General features: G+C 38.6%; 1 protein-coding gene and 1 pseudogene across 1 annotated transcript; one reads left to right on the plus strand and one right to left on the minus strand.

The window, feature by feature from the left end:
• Window positions 1-531: 531 nt before the first annotated feature.
• LOC145067560 (uncharacterized) lies at window positions 532-1,050 on the minus strand. Its single transcript, XM_079014678.1, has one exon. The coding sequence runs from the start codon at window positions 1,048-1,050 to the stop codon at window positions 532-534; it is 519 nt and encodes a 172-aa protein (XP_078870804.1).
• Window positions 1,051-15,774: 14,724 nt separating this feature from the next.
• On the plus strand, window positions 15,775-16,524 carry LOC145067562 (secreted RxLR effector protein 161 pseudogene; annotated as a pseudogene).
• Window positions 16,525-25,787: the final 9,263 nt, after the last annotated feature.

Raw genomic sequence — 25,787 nt, forward strand, 5'->3', positions numbered from 1 at the left:
TGCATTTGATCTTCAAGTTCTTGCCATGCGGAATCCATTAAGGCCCTTGAAGCAAAGCTTATTCAATTTAAATCCAAAAACTAAACAAGTCTAAAATAAACCTGATCAATTCCAACAATCACCCCCTTAATTAGGTATATCATTCGATTACAACAATGCTGGCTCATCATCCTCGTACCGATTCAAGTTGAGCTCTTCCTTTTTCTCCCACATTGGACACTCTGATATGTAACGCCCGGTCTCATTACACTTGTAACACTTCACGTGGCTCTTGTCCCGTTGTACTCGACCATCTCCTCGACCTTTCCCGGACCCCCGACCTCCACCTCAGCCACGCCCATAGTCTTCCCGATTCGAGTTTCCACACCCACAATGCTCACACCTATGCTCTTTTTCTTTTGTTTTTTCATCAGAATTTGCAAGCAAAAGCTGATTTTGCTCGGGTTGGATCTCCTCCACTTTGATCCTTTCTTCATAAGATTTAAGTCAGCCCACAACATCATCATAACCGATGGTCTTCAAGTCTACAACCTATTCTATAGAGGCCACCATATGAATGAAACGTTTTGGCAACCAATTAAGAAATTTCTTAACCAATTTTGTTTCTTCCATAACCGACCCAAATGAGGCGGCTCGAGAAGCATACTCGTACAGCTTATTAGCAAAGTTGTCTATCACCTCTTGGTCCTTCAGTTTTAGATTTTCAAACTCTCCCATTAAAGTTTGAAGTCTCGCCTCCCGGATTCGATCCGCACCCAAATGACGGGTTTTGAGAACATCCCACATCTCCTTTGCGGTTCCGAGATTCCCTATTAACAATATTTGCTCCTCCGGTATGGCTTGAAACAAAAGTGCAATTGCTATATTGTTCTTCTTGGCATCCCCATTAACTCCCGGATCAATTGCCTCCCACACCCCATGAACATTGAAGATAGCCCGCATCCTCATAGCCCATATTGTGTAATTTGTTGATGATAATACCGAACATTGAAGAGTCATGGTGTTGCTCTCCTTGACAACAGCCGCTGCTTGATCCTTTGGTGTAGCCATTCTTGCGATTTTCTGCACTACCTAAGTTTGATAATCAACTAAAAAAACACTGATTGAAAGTGCTACCTTGCAAACAACTTTTGTTGCCTTTCACCCGCTGTTTTTTTAAACCTATGATTAACACTTTCTGTTGCTCTTGATCCTCCTGCTTTGTTCTTTGATCAATCTAGGTTAACAAGCCCGCTGGTTTTGGCTGGAATCACGACTCGTCTCCGCTACCATTTTGATCCCTAGAACAGAAAAACCTACTGATATGAAATCAACCCCTCTTCAATCGATCTTCTCTCTAATACCAAATGTTGGATCAGGTCCTTTAGAAACGCACACACAACACACACTACTCACGTAAATATGTATGTGAGACTAACGTTGCAAGCAAAATTGGAAAAGGTTCAATAAACAATTACAGAGAGTATACGAAGTGAGATACACAAAAAAATTTATTTATTTAGTAAAATAATGGCTATAAATAGCCTCTTCAGTGACAACCTGTGAACCAAAAGACTAGCCACAAGAATAGGTCCTATTTGACTACTTCTACTAACTAATTGACTACTTCTACCTAATATCACGTGGTGCAACATGACACAGCACATACCACCAATTAAATAAACTACTAAATAAACCTAATTAAAAAATGCATTTGATCTTCAAGTTCTTGCCATGCGGAATCCATTAAGGCCCTTGAAGCAAAGCTTATTCAATTTAAATCCAAAAACTAAACAAGTCTAAAATAAACATGATCAATTCCAACAATCACCCCCTTAATTAGGTATATCATTCGATTACAACAATGCTAGCTCATCATCCTCGTACCGGTTCAAGTTGAGCTCTTCCTTTTTCTCCCACATTGGACACTCTGATATGTAACGCCCGGTCTCATTACACTTGTAACACTTCACGTGGCTCTTGTCCCGTTGTACTCGACCATCTCCTCGACCTTTCCCGGACCCCCGACCTCCACCTCAGCCACGCCCATAGTCTTCCCGATTCGAGTTTCCACAGCCACAATGCTCACACCTATGCTCTTTTTCTTTTGTTTTTTCATCAGAATTTGCATGCAAAAGCTGATTTTGCTCGGGTTGGATCTCCTCCACTTTGATCCTTTCTTCATAAGCTTTAAGTCAGCCGACTACATCATCATAACCGATGGTCTTCAAGTCTACAACCTGTTCTATAGAGGCCACCATATGAATGAAACGTTTTGGCAACCCATTAAGAAATTTCTTAACCAATTTTGTTTCTTCCATAACCGACCCAAATGAGGCGGCTCGAGAAGCATACTCGTACAGCTTATTAGCAAAGTTGTCTATCACCTCTTGGTCCTTCAGTTTTAGATTTTCAAACTCTCCCATTAAAGTTTGAAGTCTCGCCTCTCGTATTCGATCCGCACCCAAATGACGGGTTTTGAGAACATCCCACATCTCCTTTGCGGTTCCGAGATTCCCTATTAACAATATTTGCTCCTCCGGTATGGCTTGAAACAAAAGTGTAATTGCTATATTGTTCTTCATGGCATCCCGATTAACTCCCGGATTAATTGCCTCCCACACCCCATGAACATTGAAGATAGCCCGCATCCTCATAGCCCATATTGTGTAATTTGTTGATGATAATACCAAACATTGAAGAGTCATGGTGTTGCTCTCCTTGACAACAGCCGCTGCTTGATCCTTTGGTGTAGCCATTCTTGCGATTTTCTGCACTACCTAAGTTTGATAATCAACTAAAAAAACACTGATTGAAAGTGCTACCTTGCAAACAACTTTTGTTGCCTTTCACCCGCTGTTTTTTTAAACCTTTGATTAACACTTTCTGTTGCTCTTGATCCTGCTGCTTTGTTCTTTGATCAATCTAGGTTAACAAGCCCGCTGGTTTTGGCTGGAATCACGACTCGTCTCCGCTACCATTTTGATCCCTAGAACAGAAAAACCTACTGATATGAAATCAACCCCTCTTCAATCGATCTTCTCTCTGATACCAAATGTTGGATCAGGTCCTTTAGAAACGCACACACAACACACAGAACTCACGTAAATATGTATGTGAGACTAACGTTGCACGCAAAATTGGAAAAGGTTCAATAAACAATTACAGAGAGTATACGAAGTGAGATACACAAAAAAGATTTATTTATTTAGTAAAATAATGGCTATAAATAGCCTCTTCAGTGACAACCTGTGAACCAAAAGACTAGCCACAAGAATAGGTCCTATTTGACTACTTCTACTAACTAATTGACTACTTCTACCTAATATCACGTGGTGCAACATGACACAGCACATACCACCAATTAAATAAACTACTAAATAAACCTAATTAAAAAATGCATTTGATCTTCAAGTTCTTGCCATGCGGAATCCATTAAGGCCCTTGAAGCAAAGCTTATTCAATTTAAATCCAAAAACTAAACAAGTCTAAAATAAACCTGATCAATTCCAACAATCACCCCCTTAATTAGGTATATTATTCGATTACAACAATGTTGGCTCATCATCCTCGTACCGGTTCAAGTTGAGCTCTTCCTTTTTCTCCCACATTGGACACTCTGATATGTAACGCCCGGTCTCATTACACTTGTAACACTTCACGTGGCTCTTGTCCCGTTGTACTCGACCATCTCCTCGACCTTTCCCGGACCCCCGACCTCCACCTCAGCCACGCCCATAGTCTTCCCGATTCGAGTTTCCATAGCCACAATGCTCACACCTATGCTCTTTTTCTTTTGTTTTTTCATCAGAATTTGCAAGCAAAAGCTGATTTTGCTCGGGTTGGATCTCCTCAACTTTGATCCTTTCTTCATAAGCTTTAAGTCAGCCCACAACATCATCATAACCGATGGTCTTCAAGTCTACAACCTGTTCTATAGAGGCCACCATATGAATGAAACGTTTTGGCAACCCATTAAGAAATTTCTTAACCAATTTTGTTTCTTCCATAACCGACCCAAGTGAGGCGGCTCGAGAAGCATACTCGGACAGCTTATTAGCAAAGTTGTCTATCACCTCTTGGTCCTTCAGTTTTAGATTTTCAAACTCTCCCATTAGAGTTTGAAGTCTCGCCTCCCGGATTCGATCCGCACCCAAATGACGGGTTTTGAGAACATCCCACATCTCCTTTGCGGTTCCGAGATTCCCTATTAACAATATTTGCTCCTCCGGTATGGCTTGAAACAAAAGTGCAATTGCTATACTGTTCTTCTTGGCATCCCCATTAACTCCTGGATCAATTGCCTCCCACACCCCATGAACATTGAAGATAGCCCGCATCCTCATAGCCCATATTGTGTAATTTGTTGATGATAATACCGCACATTGAAGAGTCATGGTGTTGCTCTCCTTGACAACAGCCGCTGCTTGATCCTTTGGTGTAGCCATTCTTGCGATTTTCTACACTACCAAAGTTTGATAATCAACTAAAAAAACACTGATTGAAAGTGCTACCTTGCAAACAACTTTTGTTGCCTTTCACCCGCTGTTTTTTTAAACCTTTGATTAACACTTTCTGTTGCTCTTGATCTTCCTGCTTTGTTCTTTGATCAATCTAGGTTAACAAGCCCGCGAATTTTGGCTGGAATCACGACTCGTCTCCGCTACCATTTTGATCCCTAGAACAGAAAAACCTACTGATATGAAATCAGCCCCTCTTCAATCGATCTTCTCTCTAATACCAAATGTTGGATCAGGTCCTTTAGAAACGCACACACAACACACACTACTCACGTAAATATGTATGTGAGACTAACGTTGCAAGCAAAATTGGAAAAGGTTCAATAAACAATTACATAGAGTATACGAAGTGAGATACACAAAAAAGATTTATTTATTTAGTAAAATAATGGCTATAAATAGCCTCTTCAGTGACAACCTGTGAACCAAAAGACTAGCCACAAGAATAGGTCCTATTTGACTACTTCTACTAACTAATTGACTACTTCTACCTAATATCACGTGGTGCAACATGACACAGCACATACCACCAATTAAATAAACTACTAAATAAACCTAATTAAAAAATGCATTTGATCTTCAAGTTCTTGCCATGCGGAATCCATTAAGGCCCTTGAAGCAAAGCTTATTCAATTTAAATCCAAAAACTAAACAAGTCTAAAATAAACATGATCAATTCCAACAATCACCCCCTTAATTAGGTATATCATTCGATTACAACAATGCTAGCTCATCATCCTCGTACCGGTTCAAGTTGAGCTCTTCCTTTTTCTCCCACATTGGACACTCTGATATGTAACGCCCGGTCTCATTACACTTGTAACACTTCACGTGGCTCTTGTCCCGTTGTACTCGACCATCTCCTCGACCTTTCCCGGACCCCCGACCTGCACCTCAGCCACGCCCATAGTCTTCCCGATTCGAGTTTCCACAGCCACAATGCTCACACCTATGCTCTTTTTCTTTTGTTTTTTCATCAGAATTTGCATGCAAAAGCTGATTTTGCTCGGGTTGGATCTCCTCCACTTTGATCCTTTCTTCATAAGCTTTAAGTCAGCCCACTACATCATCATAACCGATGGTCTTCAAGTCTACAACCTGTTCTATAGAGGCCACCATATGAATGAAACGTTTTGGCAACCCATTAAGAAATTTCTTAACCAATTTTGTTTCTTCCATAACCGACCCAAGTGAGGCGGCTCGAGAAGCATACTCGGACAGCTTATTAGCAAAGTTGTCTATCACCTCTTGGTCCTTCAGTTTTAGATTTTCAAACTCTCCCATTAGAGTTTGAAGTCTCGCCTCCCGGATTCGATCCGCTCTCAAATGACGAGTTTTGAGAACATCCCACATCTCCTTTGCGGTTCCGAGATTCCCTATTAACAATATTTGCTCCTCCGGTATGGCTTGAAACAAAAGTGCAATTGCTATACTGTTCTTCTTGGCATCCCCATTAACTCACGGATCAATTGCCTCCCACACCCCATGAACATTGAAGATAGCCCGCATCCTCATAGCCCATATTGTGTAATTTGTTGATGATAATACCGCACATTGAAGAGTCATGGTGTTGCTCTCCTTGACAACAGCCGCTGCTTGATCCTTTGGTGTAGCCATTCTTGCGATTTTCTACACTACCAAAGTTTGATAATCAACTAAAAAAACACTGATTGAAAGTGCTACCTTGCAAACAACTTTTGTTGCCTTTCACCCGCTGTTTTTTTAAACCTTTGATTAACACTTTCTGTTGCTCTTGATCTTCCTGCTTTGTTCTTTGATCAATCTAGGTTAACAAGCCCGCGAATTTTGGCTGGAATCACGACTCGTCTCCGCTACCATTTTGATCCCTAGAACAGAAAAACCTACTGATATGAAATCAGCCCCTCTTCAATCGATCTTCTCTCTGATACCAAATGTTGGATCAGGTCCTTTAGAAACGCACACACAACACACACTACTCACGTAAATATGTATGTGAGACTAACGTTGCAAGCAAAATTGGAAAAGGTTCAATAAACAATTACAGAGAGTATACGAAGTGAGATACACAAAAAAATTTATTTATTTAGTAAAATAATGGCTATAAATAGCCTCTTCAGTGACAACCTGTGAACCAAAAGACTAGCCACAAGAATAGGTCCTATTTGACTACTTCTACTAACTAATTGACTACTTCTACCTAATATCACGTGGTGCAACATGACACAGCACATACCACCAATTAAATAAACTACTAAATAAACCTAATTAAAAAATGCATTTGATCTTCAAGTTCTTGCCATGCGGAATCCATTAAGGCCCTTGAAGCAAAGATTATTCAATTTAAATCCAAAAACAAAACAAGTCTAAAATATACCTGATCAATTCCAACAATCACCCCCTTAATTAGGTATATCATTCGATTACAACAATGCTAGCTCATCATCCTCGTACCGGTTCAAGTTGAGCTCTTCCTTTTTCTCCCACATTGGACACTCTGATATGTAACGCCGGGTCTCATTACACTTGTAACACTTCACGTGGCTCTTGTCCCGTTGTACTCGACCATCTCCTCGACCTTTCCCGGACCCCCGACCTCCACCTCAGCCACGCCCATAGTCTTCCCGATTCGAGTTTCCACAGCCACAATGCTCACACCTATGCTCTTTTTCTTTTGTTTTTTCATCAGAATTTGCATGCAAAAGCTGATTTTGCTCGGGTTGGATCTCCTCCACTTTGATCCTTTCTTCATAAGCTTTAAGTCAGCCCACTACATCATCATAACCGATGGTCTTCAAGTCTACAACCTGTTCTATAGAGGCCACCATATGAATGAAACGTTTTGGCAACCCATTAAGAAATTTCTTAACCAATTTTGTTTCTTCCATAACCGACCCAAGTGAGGCGGCTCGAGAAGCATACTCGGACAGCTTATTAGCAAAGTTGTCTATCACCTCTTGGTCCTTCAGCTTTAGATTTTCAAACTCTCCCATTAGAGTTTGAAGTCTCGCCTCCCGGATTCGATCCGCACCCAAATGACGGGTTTTGAGAACATCCCACATCTCCGTTGCGGTTCCGAGATTCCCTATTAACAATATTTGCTCCTCCGGTATGGCTTGAAACAAAAGTGCAATTGCTATACTGTTCTTCTTGGCATCCCCATTAACTCCCGGATCAATTGCCTCCCACACCCCATGAACATTGAAGATAGCCCGCATCCTCATAGCCCATATTGTGTAATTTGTTGATGATAATACCGCACATTGAAGAGTCATGGTGTTGCTCTCCTTGACAACAGCCGCTGCTTGATCCTTTGGTGTAGCCATTCTTGCGATTTTCTACACTACCAAAGTTTGATAATCAACTAAAAAAACACTGATTGAAAGTGCTACCTTGCAAACAACTTTTGTTGCCTTTCACCCGCTGTTTTTTTAAACCTTTGATTAACACTTTCTGTTGCTCTTGATCTTCCTGCTTTGTTCTTTGATCAATCTAGGTTAACAAGCCCGCGAATTTTGGCTGGAATCACGACTCGTCTCCGCTACCATTTTGATCCCTAGAACAGAAAAACCTACTGATATGAAATCAGCCCCTCTTCAATCGATCTTCTCTCTGATACCAAATGTTGGATCAGGTCCTTTAGAAACGCACACACAACACACACTACTCACGTAAATATGTATGTGAGACTAACGTTGCAAGCAAAATTGGAAAAGGTTCAATAAACAATTACAGAGAGTATACGAAGTGAGATACACAAAAAAATTTATTTATTTAGTAAAATAATGGCTATAAATAGCCTCTTCAGTGACAACCTGTGAACCAAAAGACTAGCCACAAGAATAGGTCCTATTTGACTACTTCTACTAACTAATTGACTACTTCTACCTAATATCACGTGGTGCAACATGACACAGCACATACCACCAATTAAATAAACTACTAAATAAACCTAATTAAAAAATGCATTTGATCTTCAAGTTCTTGCCATGCGGAATCCATTAAGGCCCTTGAAGCAAAGCTTATTCAATTTAAATCCAAAAACAAAACAAGTCTAAAATATACCTGATAAATTCCAACAATCACCCCCTTAATTAGGTATATCATTCGATTACAACAATGCTAGCTCATCATCCTCGTACCGGTTCAAGTTGAGCTCTTCCTTTTTCTCCCACATTGGACACTCTGATATGTAACGCCGGGTCTCATTACACTTGTAACACTTCACGTGGCTCTTGTCCCGTTGTACTCGACCATCTCCTCGACCTTTCCCGGACCCCCGACCTCCACCTCAGCCACGCCCATAGTCTTCCCGATTCGAGTTTCCACAGCCACAATGCTCACACCTATGCTCTTTTTCTTTTGTTTTTTCATCAGAATTTGCAAGCAAAAGCTGATTTTGCTCGGGTTGGATCTCCTCAACTTTGATCCTTTCTTCATAAGCTTTAAGTCAGCCCACAACATTATCATAACCGATGGTCTTCAAGTCTACAACCTGTTCTATAGACGCCACCATATGAATGAAACGTTTTGGCAACCCATTAAGAAATTTCTTAACCAATTTTTTTTCTTCCATAATCGACCCATGTGAGGCGGCTCGAGAAGCATACTCGGACAGCTTATTAGCAAAGTTGTCTATCACCTCTTGGTCCCTCAGTTTTAGATTTTCAAACTCTCCCATTAGAGTTTGAAGTCTCGCCTCCCGGATTCGATCCGCACCCAAATGACGGGTTTTGAGAACATCCCACATCTCCTTTGCGGTTCCGAGATTCCCTATTAACAATATTTGCTCCTCCGGTATGGCTTGAAACAAAAGTGCAATTGCTATACTGTTCTTCTTGGCATCCCCATTAACTCTCGGATCAATTGCCTCCCACACCCCATGAACATTGAAGATAGCCCGCATCCTCATAGCCCATATTGTGTAATTTGTTGATGATAATACCGAACATTGAAGAGTCATGGTGTTGCTCTCCTTGACAACAGCCGCTGCTTGATCCTCTGGTGTAGCCATTCTTGCAATTTTCTGCACTACCAAAGTTTGATAATCAACTAAAAAAACATTGATTGAAAGTGCTACCTTGCAAACAACTTTTGTTGCCTTTCACCCGCTGTTTTTTTATACCTTTGATTAACACTTTCTGTTGCTCTTGATCCTCCTTTTTTTTTCTTTGATCAATCAGGGTTAACAAGCCCGCTGATTTTGGCTGGAATCACGACTCGTCTCCGCTACCCTTTTGATCCCCAGAACAGAAAAACCCACCGATATGAAATCAGCCCCTCTTCAATCAATCTCCTCTCTGATACCAAGTGTTGGATCAGGTCCTTTAGAAATGCACACACAACACGCACTACTTACGTAAATATGTTTGTGAGACTAACGTTGCATGCAAAATTGGAAAAGCTTCAATAAACAATTACAGAGAGTATACGAAGTGAGATACACAAAAAAGCTTTATTTATTTATTAAACTAATGGCTATAAATAGCCTCTTCAGTGACAACCTGTGAACCAAAAGACTAGCCACAAGAATAGGTCCTATTTGACTACTTCTACTAACTAATTGACTACTTCTACCTAATATCACGTGGTGCAACATGACATAGCACATACCACCAATTAAATAAACTACTAAATAAACCTAATTAAAAAATGCATTTGATCTTCAAGTTCTTGCGATGCAGAATCCATTAAGGCCCTTGAAGCAAAGCTTATTCAATTTAAATCCAAAAACTAAACAAGTCTAAAATAAACCTGATTAATTCCAACAAGCGGGAGCCAAAAACAAAGCAATAAACGTGGAAGTTGACAAACTAGTAAAGGCAGGCATCCTGTAGGAATCCATTTCCTCTTCTTTGATCGGCAGCCTGATCATTATCCGCAAGTATGATGGCAGCTGGCGGATATGCATAGACTACACACACCTAAAAAATCATGTTTAAAAGATTGCTACCCCCCAGAAATAGACCAAAAAGTTGAATCACTAGAAGACTTCAAGTGGAAATATTTCCTGGACACCTATGAGGGTTACCATAAGATATGGATGAGAAAAGAAGACGAAGATAAGACATTGTTTTACATAAACCGAGGCACATTTTGTTACCAAAATATATCGTTTGGACTTAAGAATACCGAAGCGACTTATCAACGCCTAGTCGACATGATTTTCAAAGAACAAATCAGTAGAAATGTCGAAGTGTACGTCGATGACATAGTGATAAAAAGCAAAAACGAAAAATCCGTGCTATGAGACATTGAAGAAATATTCAAGACACTTGAGAAATCACAAATTACGTTGAACCCTGCTAAATGCATATTCGGGGTAGAATAAGGACAATTCATGGGATACTACATTACAAGAAACGGAATACAACCCAATTCGTCCAAGATCAAGGACTTGTTGGGAACCAATCCACCTTGCAGCCTGAAAGATATGCATGGATTAAATGGAAAGCTAATTACATTAGGGCATTTCATCTCTAATTTTTTCGAAAAGGTGATGCCACTATTCCAAACATTAAAGGGTTGCGTTGACAAAAAAAACTTTATATTGACAGCAGATGCACATCAAGCACCGGAAAACACAAATAAGCACTCCAGACATTGCCAACACTAGCCAACCCAATACCAATTGAAACATTATCAGTTTACCTAGCAGCACCGTAAGAAGCTATAAGTGCGGTCCTCACCGTGGAGCAAGAATGAAAACAATTGTTGATATACTTCGTTAGCAGAGCCTTACAAGGCCCAGAGTTCAACTACCGAGTGCTATAAAAATTAGTATTCACACTAATCCATGCGACCAAAAGACTACGAAGGTATTTTCAAGCGAACTACATAGAAGTGCTAACTACCTACCCTATATGTAAGGTTCTAAGGAAACCAGAAAAATTCGAACGACTAGCCAAATAGGCATTGAGGTAAGGGAATATGACATCGAGTACAGACCTAGATCAAACATCAAAGGACAGGCATTGCTTGATTTTTTAGTCACAATTCCCACTCCATAGATGACACAACATATTAACAGAGGAAAGCATAATGCAACATTACCCTAAACCAAATGGTGAAATGTTGGATGTTGCACACTGACGGGGCTTCCAACAAGGAAGGATCGGGAGTAGTACTGGTCTTGAAAGCCTCACAAGCGACTATGTAATGTATGCACTACGTTTTCATTTCTAAACCTAAAAAATGAAGCAGAATATGAGGCTTTACTTTTAAGAATGAATCTGGCGAAGGAAAATGGGTCGAAGAAAGTGGAGGAACTGGGTGACTCCTTACAAGCAATAAAAAAATCAACGGTTCCTATGAAGTACGAGAAAAAAGAATGCAAAAATACATTGAAGCTATGAGAAAACAAGCAGGAACTTTCCAACAATTCACACTTAATGAGATACCAAGGTAGAGAATAAAAGAGCTGATACATTAAGCAAGTTAGCATCAACATCATTTGACCATCTGACAAAGAATGTATTGATATAAGTCCTTCCTACAAGAATCATTGAGGAACAAGAGGTTGGTAGTCAATGCTGACCAAGTAATTAGGAAAATAAAAGGGCACGTGGACTACTTGCCCAGTAAAAAGATCCGTTGCTTATTTTTCTGCTTTCAGTTATAGTTTAGCCTATTTAAGTTACTTTGTTTTAGCTGTTTTAATAAGTGTGTAACAGTTCAGTTTTCAATCATTCAATAAAACTAATCATTCGGCTATCTTGTTCCCATTATACCCCTGTCAATTTGCTGTTAGCCTTGCCCACCAACAAGTGGTATCAGAGCTTTGAGGTTATGATCATTTGTGTATGCCCAAGATCATCAGATACGACACCATGACAGTTACATCCTCATCAAACCCACCCAAAGACAGCCCGTATCCTCTCCAATGCCCGATGCTAACCTCATCAAATTACAATACATGGTCGATCAAGATGGAAGCCATTATGAATGCCCATGGGTTGTGGGATGCCATTGAGCCACAAACCGGTGTAGTTGTGGATGAGAAAAAGAGCAAGCAAGCTTGAGCCTTCATCTTTCAGTCAATCTTGGAAGAGATGCTAGCACAGGCTGCGAAGAAGAAGACAGCCAAGGAGGTTTGGGACTATCTAAAGTCACGGTATGTGGGTGTAGAGAGGGTCCAAAAGTCGAGGTTACGGGTACTGAAAAGCGACTTTGAGGCACTCCAGATGAAGGAAACGGAGACCATAGATGAATATGCAGGGAAGATATCTACTATGATTTCAAAGTTTGGAAGTGCAGGGTTAACTCTGGAAGATGAAGAATTGGTAAGGAAGCTATTCGATACTGTCTCGGAAAAGTTTATAAATCTTGTGGCATCAATTGAGCAAAGCTCCGATATGGAGTCTATGCCATTTGAGGAGGCAATTGGGCACTTAAAGGCTTATGAAGACCGACTCCAGCTCTGGAAGGCAAACTCAGGTGGTGATAATGCCCTGTTACTTGCAAAATCAGAGGGCTCCACAAGTCATCGAAGTCCAAGCAAGACCGGGGGTCGGGGAGAGGTACAAGTAGTGACAGAGGTGGAAGAGGTGGTTCACGGGGTCGGAGGTCGACTCGTGGAAGAGGCGGACGTTGCGGTGGTAGTTCATGACAGGAAACAAATAACTCCAATCGGAAGCCACAAGACAAAAGCCATATAAGGTGTTACGAGTGCCAACAACTCGGCCATTATGCTTCCGAATGTAAAGCCAAGAAGCAGCAATATCAGGAGGTGAACTTAGCTGCAAATGAAGATGGACCTGCCCTGCTGTTAACTGTACATGGAGAAGAAGAAACAAGTATGGTTCTTCTGAATGAGGAGAAGGTGTATCCGAACCAGTTAAAGGAAAGGGAAGATAACAACATGTGGTACCTAGACAATGGGGCTAGTAACCACATGACTAGTTCTAAAGAGTTATTTGCAGAACTAGATGAAAAAGTGACTGGACAAGTAAGATTTGGAGACGGTTCTAAGGTTCCTATCAAAGGAAAAAAAGAACTTTACTGTTTGATTGCAAAAATGGTGCTCAGTTCATTATCCCAGATGTATATTATATCCCAGCTCTACATAGCAATATAATAAGCCTGGGACAGATGACTGAGGAGGGATATGTTATAGGAATGAAGAGGGAATTCCTGAGGATGTATGATGAAGTTGGGTGTTTGATCATGAAGGTACAGAGGTCAAGAAATAGATTATATAAGATAAAACTCACACCTGGGAAGCCTACGTGTTTGGCTGTGAGTATGGTTGATGACTCATGGCTATGGCATGCACGAATGGGCCACACAAATTTCAGAATGTTGGAAGAAATGAAACGGAAGCAGATGGTGACAGGAATGCCTTTCATATCTCATCCAGCATAGGTGTGTGAAGTCTGTATGTTAGCTAAGCAACCTAGACAGAGCTTTCCAAAAGCGACCCAATGGAGAGCTAAGGAACCGCTCCAATTGTTACACGCGGACCTTTGTGGACCCATCACACCTGCAACAAAGGGTGGCAATTAGTACGTCTTGCTAATTGTCGATGATTATTCCCGATACATGTGGGTGTACCTGATCAAATCCAAAGACGAAGCTTTTGGCTTGTTCAAGAAATTCAAGTTACAGGTGGAAAAAGAAAGCGATCGTAAGATCAAGATGTTGAGAACCGGCCGGGGGGTGAGTTCAACTCCACTCAATTCTTGAATTTTTGTGAAGAAGATGGCATACGACGTCAATTGACGACTCCACACACGCCCCAACAAAATGGCGTTGTGGAACGACGCAATCGAACGATTTTGGAGATAACAAGGTCCTTACTCAAAGCCATGAAGATACCGGATCAGTTTTGGGGTGAAGCTGTGCGTCATTCGGTGTACCTGTTGAACAGAATTAGCACAAAAGCGCTCAAGGATGCGACTCCGTATGAGGCCTGGAAGGGTTCCAAACCTTCGATCGCACACCTTAATGTTTTTGGGTGTGTGGGTTTTGTCAAGAAATTACGGGGCTTATCCAAGCTAAGTGATCGTAGTGAGGCTATGATTTACTTGGGAGTGGAAAAAGGAACAAAGGGGTACCGGCTGTATAATCCTAGGAATCACAGGATTGTAATCGCAAGAGATGTCGTGTTTGAAGAATCGAAAACGTGGGCCTGGACTGAAGATACACTAAATGAGCCACTTACTACACCCTACTGGACCAATAACATAGTTAATGTTATAGCCCAACCTCAACCTCCCTAGGAACAAATGGAAGCATATGATCCATTGTCAACACCCCTGATGCCGTTACCAAATAACACGCAAGAAGACTCAGTATTCGAAAACTCACAATCTCCACCTGATAGCGATCCACAGTCGACACCTCCAAGCCAATATCCTAGGAACTACGAAGACCCACAATCGGCAGCCTCATTCGATGATACCCCAGTAAAGGGATTTCGCTCAATTAATGAAATCTATGAGAATACCGAGAGAATGAGTGATGACGAGGTACGGAGGCTGTATAAACAAAACCAAGAACTGCTGTTGATCGATGATGAACCCACAACATTTGAAGAAGCATCAGTTGAAAGAAATTGGAAGCTAGCTATGGAGGCGGAACTGAAATCGACCGAGAAAAACAATACCTGGGTTTTGACCAAATTGCCACCAAACTGAAAGGCAATTGGGTTAAAATGGGTATTTAAGTTGAAAAGAGATGCAGTAGGAAACGTGATCAAGCACAAGGTCGGATTAGTCGCAAAGGGGTATGTTCAAGAAAAAGGCGTCGACTTTGAAGATGCTTTCGCACCAGTGGCTCGTTTGGAAACTATAAGGTTAATCCTGTCACTAGCAATAAGAGAAAAATGGCTTGTACATCACTTAGATGTCAAGTCTGCGTTTCTACACGGTGACGTCAAGGAGGAGGTGTATGTATCTCATCCAACAGGGTTCTTAGTAAAGGGAAAGGAGAATATGGTATATCGCCTCCGGAAGGCTCTGTACGGGCTAAGACAGGCCCCAAGAGCCTGGAACATGAAGCTAAACCATTCACTCAAGCAACTAGGATTCACCAGATGTGCTCAAGAACAAGCAATCTATAAGGTACATAAATCCAACTTAATTCTCATTGTAGGGGTATATGTGGATGACCTTATAGTTACTGGCTCAAGTGAAGAGGGAATCCTGGAATTCAAGAAAAAAATGAAGCAGGTGTTTGATATGAGTGACTTGGGCCTGTTATCCTATTACCTGGGAATAGAGGTATTTCAAGGAAAAGATGGAATTATCTCTTAAAGCTAGCAGGAATGGAAGAGTGTAATAGCTCTTAATACCCAATGGAATCTAAACTAAGGCTGACCAAGGATGAACAAGGAGAACCTATAAATGCAACAAATTACAGGAAACTGGTTGGCAGCTTGAGGTATCTAGTCCACACAAGACCTGATCTGAACTTTAGTATTGGAGTTGTGAGCAGATATATGCAGAACCCAAAACATAGCCATTATGCAGCCATAAAGCACATGCTAAGATATGTGAAAGGAACAATAGAGTATGGTCTAATGTATCGTAGAGGAGGTGATGGTATGTTAGTAGGGTACAGTGACAGCAGCTACAGTGATGATCGGGAAGATGGAAGAGGAACCACAGGTGTGGCATATTATTTCTCGGGAAATCTGATAACATGGGCCTCACAAAAGCAACAAAATGTTTCTCTAAGCTCGTGTGAGGCGGAGTACATGGCTGCAACTGCAGCTGCTTGTCAAGGACTATGGTTGACAAATTTGTTAAGTGACCTTGTTGCAAGAAAAGCTCAAATGGTGAAGTTACTTGTGGATAATCAATATGCCATTGCTCTTATAAAGAATCTGGTTTATCATGGGAGGAGTAAACACATAGATACAAAGTATCATTTCATCCGTATGTGTGTGGAAAGAGAGCAAATTCAGGTGGAGCATGTGAGTGGAGATCAACAAAAGGCAGATGTGTTGACAAAAGCAATGCCAAGAATGAAATTTGCTGAAATGAGAGCACTCATAGGTGTGGAATTTCTGAAGAAGAAGGTCAACATTGAGGGGGAGAAATGATAGTCAATGCTGACCAAGTAATTAGGAGAATAAAAGGGCACGTGGACTACTTGCCCGGTAAAAAGATATGTTGCTTATTTTTCTGCTTTCAGTTATAGTTTAGCCTATTTAAGTTACTCTGTTTTAGCTATTTTAATAAGTGTGTAACAGTTCAGTTTTCAAATTCAATAAAAGTAATCATTCGGCTATCTTGTTCCCATTATACCCCTGTCAATTTTCTGTTAGCCTTGCCCACCAACAGAGGCGGCTATCCTAGGAGAAAACTCGCACAACTGTATGGCACCATATTTTGATTGCGTACTGCATGGAATCCTACCAAGCAACGAGATGGAGGTAAGCAAGATCAAAATCAAATCTCCCCGGTACATCATTAGGAATGAAGCACTATACATAAAAAGCTACCTTACACTATGGTTGAAATGTATGTGAATATAAGAAGGGTAAAGGATTTTAAAAGAAACACAATCAGGAGAGGCAGCAACCAGAGAACTTGCAGGGAAAATATTCCATCTCGAAATCTATTAGCCTGACATATACAAGGATGTCATAGAAGTAACTAGATATGTAGAGAATTTCAAACATTTGCGCTTATGACTAGCATTTCCATCCCATGGCCATCCCTTGAGTGGAAAGTAGACATCTTAGGGTCTTTCTTAGAAGCTCTAGGGAAATTTCAATTAGTAGTTATGGCTATAGATTACATCACAAAAAGGATAGAAGCGGAACCAGTAGCATTGATTAATGGCCGAAGCATCATAAAATTTATGTAGAAAAACATCCTCACTTGATTTGGAACAAAGGACTTTGGTTAGTGATAATAGCCTGTAATTCTTTGAGAGCCGTTTCAAAGGAAGGAGTGAGGAGTGCAACATAAATCAACGATTTACATCAATGGCCCATTCATAAGCAATAGACAAATAGAAGTATCGAACAAAACTATAGTCGTTGGGTTCAAGAAAAGGTTGGGGTACCCTCACCATCTGCTCTTTTTCGGAGTAAAGAGTAAACGACAGGCCAAAAATAATATTTATTCGACGTTCCATGAAATCCACACGGTCAACATTGACCCAATAAGAACGACTCACCTAGTTATTCGGAGAGTTCTTTCGGTCCACCACCAAAGCATGATTGTACTTACTAACAAAGAACATATAATTCTCACCAAAAGAGGATTAAGTAAAGCGAAAGAAATGACAAAAACACCCACACATTAGGAGTTATTCCATTAGCAAGACACATAATTTCAAAATTGACTATCTTGTTCACCCCATTTGGCACTGGTTGGTTAATTTGAACCTTTATGGTGCCTGAGAATCTTACGGAAGAAATATGATGTCGGAAGGCAATACCATGCGTCCAAGTGCTTCACAAACACATCGATTTTACCCCCGGGTGGGTTAATGACCAGGAAATGTTACACAAATGTTACACTGTCTTCTAGTTGAAACCTATATTTGTACTATTGAGTAGAAAACTACTCTAGAGTATGCATAACATTGATCGGCGAATATATCGCAAAAAGGAAGAAAATCGTAAGAGAAACTAGAAAATATGACAAAGGAAGAGGAAGAAATGAACTAAAGGAACAAAGATATATGAGCACTCATTAGGTGAGAATTTCAAAACCATAATTATAACAACTGACGCCACAACTGGAAACTATTACGACATGCAACAAAAAGACATCAACCGGACATAATGGGACACATCACCCAGGCTAGTCTCACCCGTTACAACTAAGCAATCCTACATCATAATTGATAAGACTATGGAGACTTGATAGTGTGCCTCCCAGATATACCAAAAATACCAAAGCCACTAGCCACTTAGTTAACCATGTAGCCAACTATCCAGACTGTTTGGCCATCCCTCGTTAACCGGTGTCTGGTCTAACAACTATGCGGGAAAGCCATCAAGCGTAAAACAAGCACCTGCCAAATTCAGTATCGATGCACGCACCACTACCATTGTTATTCCAAGCAAGGCTTGAGCAATCAACGCTATTGTCCAAATTCGGGTCTGACACTCCTGTCCCCATGAGCGGGATCTGTGCCCAAGCCCTCACTATACAAGGTTGCATGCCTCCAATAGTAAAGGGGATCCACACACTCTAAATCTTTTACGCACTCACATACACATCTCTCCTAGAGACTAACTTGATCGCTAAAACGTTCTCCCGGGATGCCCTACAAGAGAGACTGGACGACGACATGCTTTCTTGTTGTGGTACAGATCTCCACTAAGATAGAAGATATTTAGCGACAGTGGTCCACAACACCAGAGGTCCAATATTACATCATACTGAAAGATGAAAGATGATGTGTCAATCCGTTGAACTCTATGAAGTTCAACGCATTATAAATGCTTTTAATAGTCAAAATTAGAATCACTTATTCAATCACTAAAATGCAAGTTATATATTGGAAATTTAATGGTTACTAAGGTGTTGTTTGTTTTTTCTGAGGCAAAATGTCTACAGTCTGCGGACCACATCTGTAGGCCTCTGTAGCAGAAGAGATGGACCAAACATCTGCAGTCTGAAAAAAGAAGACTGTTTGTTTTTTTAATATCTGCAAACTACTAAAATAAAGTAAAATTTAAATAAACTGATTTTGTTGAAACTACAAAGTGATTTTTTAATATATTTATGACTTATTATTACATGAAAACTGAAAATAAAAATGATACAAATTAATGTATATATTTGATAAAAACCAGCAATTTTGGTCATAAAGTTATATACATAAACATTATTATTTGGAATCAAAGAATTTGATACATAAGTAGAATGAAATAAATTGTGATTTTTTCAACTAAATCAATTAGAAACGTGCCATAAATGTTTTCCAAAAAAATTGAATATACTATATTAAATAATGTTTTGTAAATTTTGGTACAAAAAATATATGAATATATTATTTTATTTTTTACATATCTATATAAACAAATTCAACGACCATTATTATAATAAATTTATTTATAAATTTGTCAAAAATATCATGTTTGTGTCGTCAATTTTTTTTAAGTCCTGTAATTTTTTTTCAAATTGTTTATCATTAATAAAGTCGAAATAAATATAAATTCAAAAAAACTAAAAAAACAATAAAGATATATGTGTTTTTTTAGGCTACAAGATGTCTGAAGGTGTTATAAGACTCTGGTTCACATTTGCGCCAAGAAGAAGACGTGCAGACATTTTTAGGTCTGCAGTTTTCAAACAAACAAAAAGTTTGCGAAGCTAATGTCTGCACGTTGTCTGCGCCACCCAGACAGAAGAGACCAAGATGATCTGCAGACAAAAAATAGACACCACCTAAGTTTGAAAGTATATGATGCAATGGAAATATAATAGTGATGAGTACAATGAAGAGAGAGTTGCTACGATATGATTTCTAATTTGGCGTGGATTTTTCATCATTATTAAGGAACTATGAAGAAATTTGGCGATGTTATACTAATAATTTTTTTTAAAACAAATTTCAGACTTTTTGTTGATAATTTTCAAAAGTCAGTTCACCAAATTAAAATTTGAAAAAGTTGGTTGTATCTTTTAGGTTAATCTCATTAGAGGGTGGTGCTAAGTAGAACTTTATTGAAGATTTATATAGTCGGACATCATGTTTGTGGAGTGGTTCATTTAAGATCACCACTCGTTAAATGATAACCAAGTCATTCATCTAAATACTTTAAATTTTTTTCTGAAGTGGATTTATCATTCGTGTTTTATTTTTGTTCCAATTAAACAGCTCAAAGTTAAATATTTATTAACTTATATTAAAAATAAAATTATTTTTGATGAATTCCTTGTATATAACCTAAAATAATATTTTATATTTACTTTTCATTTATAATGATTTGGAAAATACAAATTATGAAAACCATTTCACATTTGCAACCCTATAGTCTGACGTCGGATCATCATAATGTCTTTGTGCTCATGTTTTGTGTCACCCAGACAAGAATCGTCCTCATTTTCTATTGAACGATGTTAAACCCAAGCTCAAAGGATATTGGTGACGGCATGATTGTCGTAGAAAGAGAGGGTCCTTCTGACCTTCACGGTTTTCGCTACTCTTCCAGACTTATGTCCCACCATGAATTGACATCATATATGGAAGTTATGTCTATCACATTATGGCAAAATACTATAATGTACACTACAAGCCTAATTGGAACTCAGACTTGGAATCTTGCTCCACCTTCACCAAGACACTCTTATTAGTTCAAATGGGTTTACAAAGTAAAAACTCTATCTATTGGCACAATAGACAAAGACATAGCACAACTTCTTTGAAAAGGATTCAATCAAGAATATGAAATTGATGCATCAAATGTTCTTTGCTTTGTTTTCTTGTATCATGTCGGTTAGTCATTTTGTAGTAATCTGTTAAGTGACATACAATGCTCAACAGATAATGATACTCCACTCATGTATCGCTCATTAGTTGATGTTTATAAAGATTATCAATGGTTATTCTTTATGGCTGATGACGATGAGTCCACATCACACTTCGAAGCATGTGTGAAAGAAGAGTAGGTCAAAGTAATGAAGGCTGAATTGAGTGCAACCGAGAAAAGAAAACTTGGAAGTTAGTGAACTTAGCACTATGAAGATTTGTTGCAAAAGGATATGTGCAAAAACCCTGGAAATTGATTTTGATGAGGTATCTGCACCATCTTGATGTGAAATCGGTGTTTTTGTATGGAGATTTGGAAGAATAAGTTTATGTGACTTAACCAAAAGATTTTGTGAACCGTGGTCAACCGGGTAAAGTCTACAAGCTATTGATGGCTTTTTATGGTATGGTTGGTGTGAAGCACCTACAACATGCAATTCTTGGTTAGATAAGTATTGAAACAACTTGTTTACATATATGTCCATAGGGATATGTCATTTACGGTAGAAGCAAAAATGGAAAATTATTAATAGTCAGTGCTTATGTTGATGATCTCATTGTTACAAGTAATTGTGGTGATGATGTGAAGGTTTTCAGGAAGCAAATGAGCATGGAGTCTGAGATGAGTGATCTCAGCTTGTTGTCATTTGTCACACATCCCCCAAGACCGTCGATGGAAGAGCGAAGGGGTGACTACGGTTACATATATTATCCAAATCATAGAGCACAAACTATAACTATAATTTTTATTAACATCTAATGTTTATTACATGGGATAAATAAAACATATATTTGAGCTGCTTGTCCTTCCTTGCATTGATCTTTACTTCATCCTGGGAATACATCCGGTTTTAAAACATCAACTTGATGTTGGTGGCATCACATGTTAAACTAAATATCAAATAAACTATTTTTGAAAACTTTTAGGATTCTTGTTTCCTATGTTTACTTCCAAAGCTCTTTTACTTTGAAACTTTCAATCTTTCTAATACTATACTTTATATTTCTTCTTTTCTCCTTAAGATATTTCATCAATCCTATAGTACTATATTTTTAGGATATTCTACTAATCCTAACTTATTGTAATGTATTTTAGGATATTCTATTAATCTTAACTTACTATATATTTTTAGGATATACCAATCCTAACATAAATATTTCCTAGGCTATTTTTATAATCCTAATTTATTTTAATATATTTTAGGGTATTTTTATTAATCCTAATCTATTACGTTAACTACTCAAAGGCGTTCATCTAGATAGTTGGTTCATAAAGGTTTTTGGGTTGTACTACCATGAGCCCCCATAATCAACATTGTAAACTAATAGTTTCCCCTACACAACGCTTCATCGGACGTTAAATAATACTCATATATAATTAAGAAAGTTATCATATTGGGATTGTAGCTAGCAATCACATGTGAGGGTGTTAGCCCCATGTAGATCTATACATATCTTTCTTCTCTCACATATTAACAGTTATAGATTTAGGGTAATCGAATTTAATCATGCTAAGGATGAATAATAACAGCTCATTAACACAATTAACCTTTGGTGTTTTATCTTTTTTTTTAATTCCTTTATTTAATCCTTAATTATCACTATATAATCTTTTTACTTTACTTTTGATATTTAAAATTTTTATATCTCATAATTATCATTGTGTATGTGTGTGTATGTATATATATATATATATATATATATATATATATATATATAGATTATAATATAATATAATATAATATAATATAATATAATATAATATAATATATATATATATATATATATATATATATATATATATACCCTAATTATGGTTGATCTGAAAATAGGATATTTGAGCAGAGCATCGGCGAATGCATATCCCATCTGACAAGTATTACTTTTAGCTACTATGTTATCCTAGGAAAATTAGACTGTATAACATCTAGGTAAAATCTTTTTCTAATATAATAGCTTACAACTATGTAGAGTAGGGATGAGAGTGGGTCCAAACCCAGACCGGTAGACGCGGACCCGGACAACCCGGGAACCGATTAACAAGATTTTTTAGGACCGGAAACCGGACCGGTATATAGGAACCGGTTCAGGTTCGGTTCCGGGTAAAGTAGCGGGTAAAGTGGTTCTAGAACCGGAAAACCCGGAAATATCAAAGCGGCTCGAATGGAACCGGGTAAAGTGGGTCTAAAACCGAAAAACTCGGGGAACTGGGTAACGTGGGTCGAATGCATGTTTTAAAATTTCACAAAATACAAAAATAAAGCTAAGAAAAAAAATTGCAGCTTTGATATCCCAACTTTGGGAGACTATAAATCAATGAATATGAAACCAAAAATTGTAAGTCCCTAATTTGCCCGTGTATCAAACAGATCCGTTTGATGGTGCGGAATCCCAATTAAACGGATGATGTCAGATGAAATAGAAGAGAAGAAGGAGAAGAATAATATAAATCTTGAATGTATTTATAATATGAATTAAGTTCCTTACACAAGATTCACCCACACAAACGTTCTTTTCTCTCTCTGGCCGTCAACTCTCTAGGGTTTATCAATCTATACTCCTCACCCTAAAACCTATATTTATACTTATAGAACATGGGCCAGAAACACATGGGTCGTAAATGAGTTTACGGCCGTAAGGTGTTTACGGCCGTAAACTCAGCCGTAAACTAGACCATAAATTCATAAATATTACAGTAAAATACAATTGCCCAGAAAAGTAAAGTATAAACCATATTTTGACCCAACAATCTCCCCCTTGGTTTATAGCTTTCTTTTCTTAATTGACCCAACAAGCTCCCCCTAAAAAGTAGTTGGTTTTCTTGATAATCTTCATTGGGAACTTGGCTTCAGCATTAATCTTCAAATTCTTCACGACTTCAAGATGAACTTTATGAATCTTCAATGAATGACTTCATCATGAGCGGTTCGGCTTTTCTTCAGAATTTGACAGTGAACGCACATTGGGTGAGGATGCTTGACGTACTGATTCTTGAAAGATAGCGCTTTCAGCTTGAGAATCCTCAGAGAGAACATAACAGAGAACAAATCTTCTGGATCACTTCAGCAAGTACAACGATAGCAGCAGACTGATTGAGGAGGCTTCAATGCAATCTGTTACATAATCTTCAATTTCAGCTTCACCTTGCTTCTGGGTTGAAAGATTGAATTTGAAAGAATAATCTTCATTTCTTGCTCCTTCGAATGAGAATTCTTCGATGCTCACGGATGAAGCTTTTGGCTCAGAAATCTTCAACACAAACTTCATGAGTCTTATCTATACCTAAAATCACTTTTCAAGACAAAACAAAACTAAAAGAAAACTTAGCAAACAAATTAAAACAAAAACAAAAATATTTTTGGATTTTTTTTATTTTTCTGAATAAGAAATAAAACAGAAATAACACTATTTTTGGATTTTTAATTTTCTAATTTTTGTTTGGTTTTTAAAATTTTAATTCTTCCCTAATATTTAAATTAGAAGAAAATATGAACAAATTTAACAAAATAAAATGATAGCTAACTTTAAGAGTGATTTGGGATCAAAGTTGTTGGACAGCTTTATTCCACTTGTCGGTACCCTTATCTTCACATCTCCGTCTGATCGATTGCCAGTATTGTGGTCCTCTTAAACACGAAAAATTTGTGACAGTTTTGGACATTTTACCAATGACATGATTCAGGCATATATCTAATTGTAAATTTCTGTTATTATGATAACTCCTAAATCTTAAATAAATTTTCCTTATGACCATTTAACTTACTACAACCAGGGATATTGTTGTCCACCTAAATCGAGCAGCGAGATCTACAGAAAATATGTATGTGTTCAATTTTAAGTGTACTAGAACGTGTTTCCCGCTTCCTGATATGCCCCAGCCATCAAGAACTTCCAGAGTACTCCTTACACCGGGTGAGCAGACAACCATTCAGAGAAAAGATAGATTCAGAATTCTATAACGTGGTACTATAGAGGGATTGAGAAGTAGAAAGTTGCATATGCTGTCTACCAGGTCAGCTTTGAAGTCACGCAAAGGAGACACCATATGGCTAATAGATAGGAGGAATTTCATAGATATCACATGCAGAGAAATAGAGTTGCATATGTTGCAATCCAGGTCGGATTTCTTCCAATCACGCAAAGGGTGCAACATATGACTAACAGACGGAAAGAAAGAAAATGATATTCTACAGACCTAATTGATCGGAATTTCCCAGTCGCCCCATCCAATCGGAATTAAGGACAGAATCCGCACATCGAGGAAAAGTGACTCCACGGTTCCAGATACGGGTTATTTAGTGTGACCGATAGATTCACATGTATATCTCCCTGCTCCACCTATCCGAGAGTCGTGACATCAGGTTAAACGTATCTAACTAGGTCAAAGCTTGTCAAGTCCATAAAATTTATTAGGTTCAACTTTTCCTAGTCAAGTCCATTTAAAATCTTTCGTGCCTACCAGCACATCGAGCACAGAGCATAGACGATTCAACTTAGGTACGTTACGTCGATTCAGATTGCCCGTTATCACTTGCTAATTTCATTTCCCAAAGCATCTCCCTTAAGCACATTTCATTTACACCATATTTTTTGGATTTTCTAATTTTGTAATGTTTTTGGATTTTTTTAATTTTCTAATTTTTGTTTCGTTTTTATTTCTCCCCCTAAATTTGTGCATAGGAGAGAAACGAAAGTAAATGCGCAAATTTAAACTATCCTAAAACAAAAATTAGTCTTTAAAGCGAATCAGCTTAAGAAAAACTCAGGAGTATAGAGAAGAAAACTCAAACCGTAAGTCACCGATAGAATTTGCATCCAGAAGGTCTGAGAACATCACGCGTAATCTCAAAACAGATCCGAAAATTC

Source organism: Lactuca serriola, chromosome 8 (genome assembly GCF_051521515.1).
Source record: "Lactuca serriola cultivar US96UC23 chromosome 8, Lser_US96UC23_V15, whole genome shotgun sequence".
Classification (NCBI taxonomy): domain Eukaryota; kingdom Viridiplantae; phylum Streptophyta; class Magnoliopsida; order Asterales; family Asteraceae; genus Lactuca; species Lactuca serriola.